Source organism: Papilio polytes, unplaced genomic scaffold (assembly GCF_000836215.1).
Source record: "Papilio polytes unplaced genomic scaffold, Ppol_1.0 DF821289.1, whole genome shotgun sequence".
NCBI classification, from domain to species: domain Eukaryota; kingdom Metazoa; phylum Arthropoda; class Insecta; order Lepidoptera; family Papilionidae; genus Papilio; species Papilio polytes.
In genome coordinates, this window is record NW_013527915.1 from 4,872,445 (window position 1) to 4,873,787 (window position 1,343).

Below are 1,343 nucleotides of genomic sequence, written 5' to 3' on the forward strand. Positions count from 1 at the left end.
CAAAGAGATTCGATCTGTAATTTACTACTAAGATTTTGATAATTTACGTAATTTTTTGTCATAGTTTTGTTAATGTACCCGCAATACGCACATTAAGCAACGTTAGAGGGTTAAAAACTGTCGCAAATTTAAAAGTTGGGCGACAACTAATAGAAATTTTACTAAAAAAATTTTAAATGTTAAACATCATTAAAATGTACTTGATAGATAGGATAGACATTGTTATGTGAGTAGTGTCGAGGTGTCAGGTTGACGTGAAGGGCCACAATAACGGTCACAATAAATCACCACGTGCGTTGACATTATCAATGGCAGTCGAGTGCGGGGCGTTATCATTGATGCATAGGACATTGACATTTATGCTGTATACCTAATTGATTTGAATACATCTCGAATAATTAATCATTAATTGTCATATTAAAATTGATGAATCCTAAAACAAACTAAGTTATATTAGTTACTAATCTAGTAATAAGTCTCTAATTTAGTAATCTATACTTATAACTTGTATGTATTGTAATAACTCAAAAACTACTGGGTACATTTCAATTCTTTCATCATAAAAGCGAACGTTAGCAGTGAGTAACATAGGCTTTCTTTATTTTTTTTAAATTTCACGCGGGCGAAGTCACGAGCAACAGCTAGCTAAGAGATAATCCACATGTAAATGTATATGTAGGAGTTACCCTGGTTCCCCTCCGGCTTCCATGTTGTTGGCGAGCGTGACGTCATTAGACCAGACGTCGTACTGCCACTTGCGAAGACCGAGCACGCCGCACAGCACACGGCCCGTGTGGATGCCCACGCGCATGTTCAGCTGCACGTCTGTTGCCTCCACCACAGAACTGGAAGACGAAGTCGGTATTTATCGTGTCTTTTTAAAACCATCTAAATAGTTATAGTAGTCTGTGAAGTTGTAAAAATACTTTTTAAAATATTTCTCTTGGGTAGTAAATAATCTCGCCAAATTTCATTAAGTTAAGAACTCCTGATTTCAAGTACATAACCTTTATTAACATTGTTAAATTACTTAGAAGTGTTAGATAGCCTGTTAAAAGCTTTAACCAATTTTAATTTTCTTTGCACGTTCTAGCCTGGTATGCTATTTGTACGCACAAAAGAAATCTTATAAAAGCATCTAGTTTTAGATACGAGATAAAAGGTTTACAAGAACAGACACTTGAGGCTACGTTTCCTAGAGTATAAAGGAGAAAAAAATAACTCTTAAACAAATGCTCGGGAAAATTTATGACTTTCATGTTATTAACATTGCACCTATAATTCTTTCATTTCGTTGATAATATCATAAGATGTATTACTTAAAACTTGGCAATAGTTTGTTT

At 34.5% G+C, this 1,343-nt stretch overlaps 1 protein-coding gene across 1 annotated transcript in view; it reads right to left on the reverse strand.

The window, feature by feature from the left end:
* The window catches only part of LOC106109142 (Ca(2+)/calmodulin-responsive adenylate cyclase), a gene marked incomplete at its 3' end in the record, with an annotated part of 37,535 nt that overhangs the window by 6,468 nt on the left and 29,724 nt on the right, over positions 1 to 1,343 (reverse strand). The window contains 1 exon segment of the mRNA XM_013290546.1: positions 687 to 845. Within this exon segment, the coding sequence (XP_013146000.1) occupies positions 687 to 845 (159 nt within the window).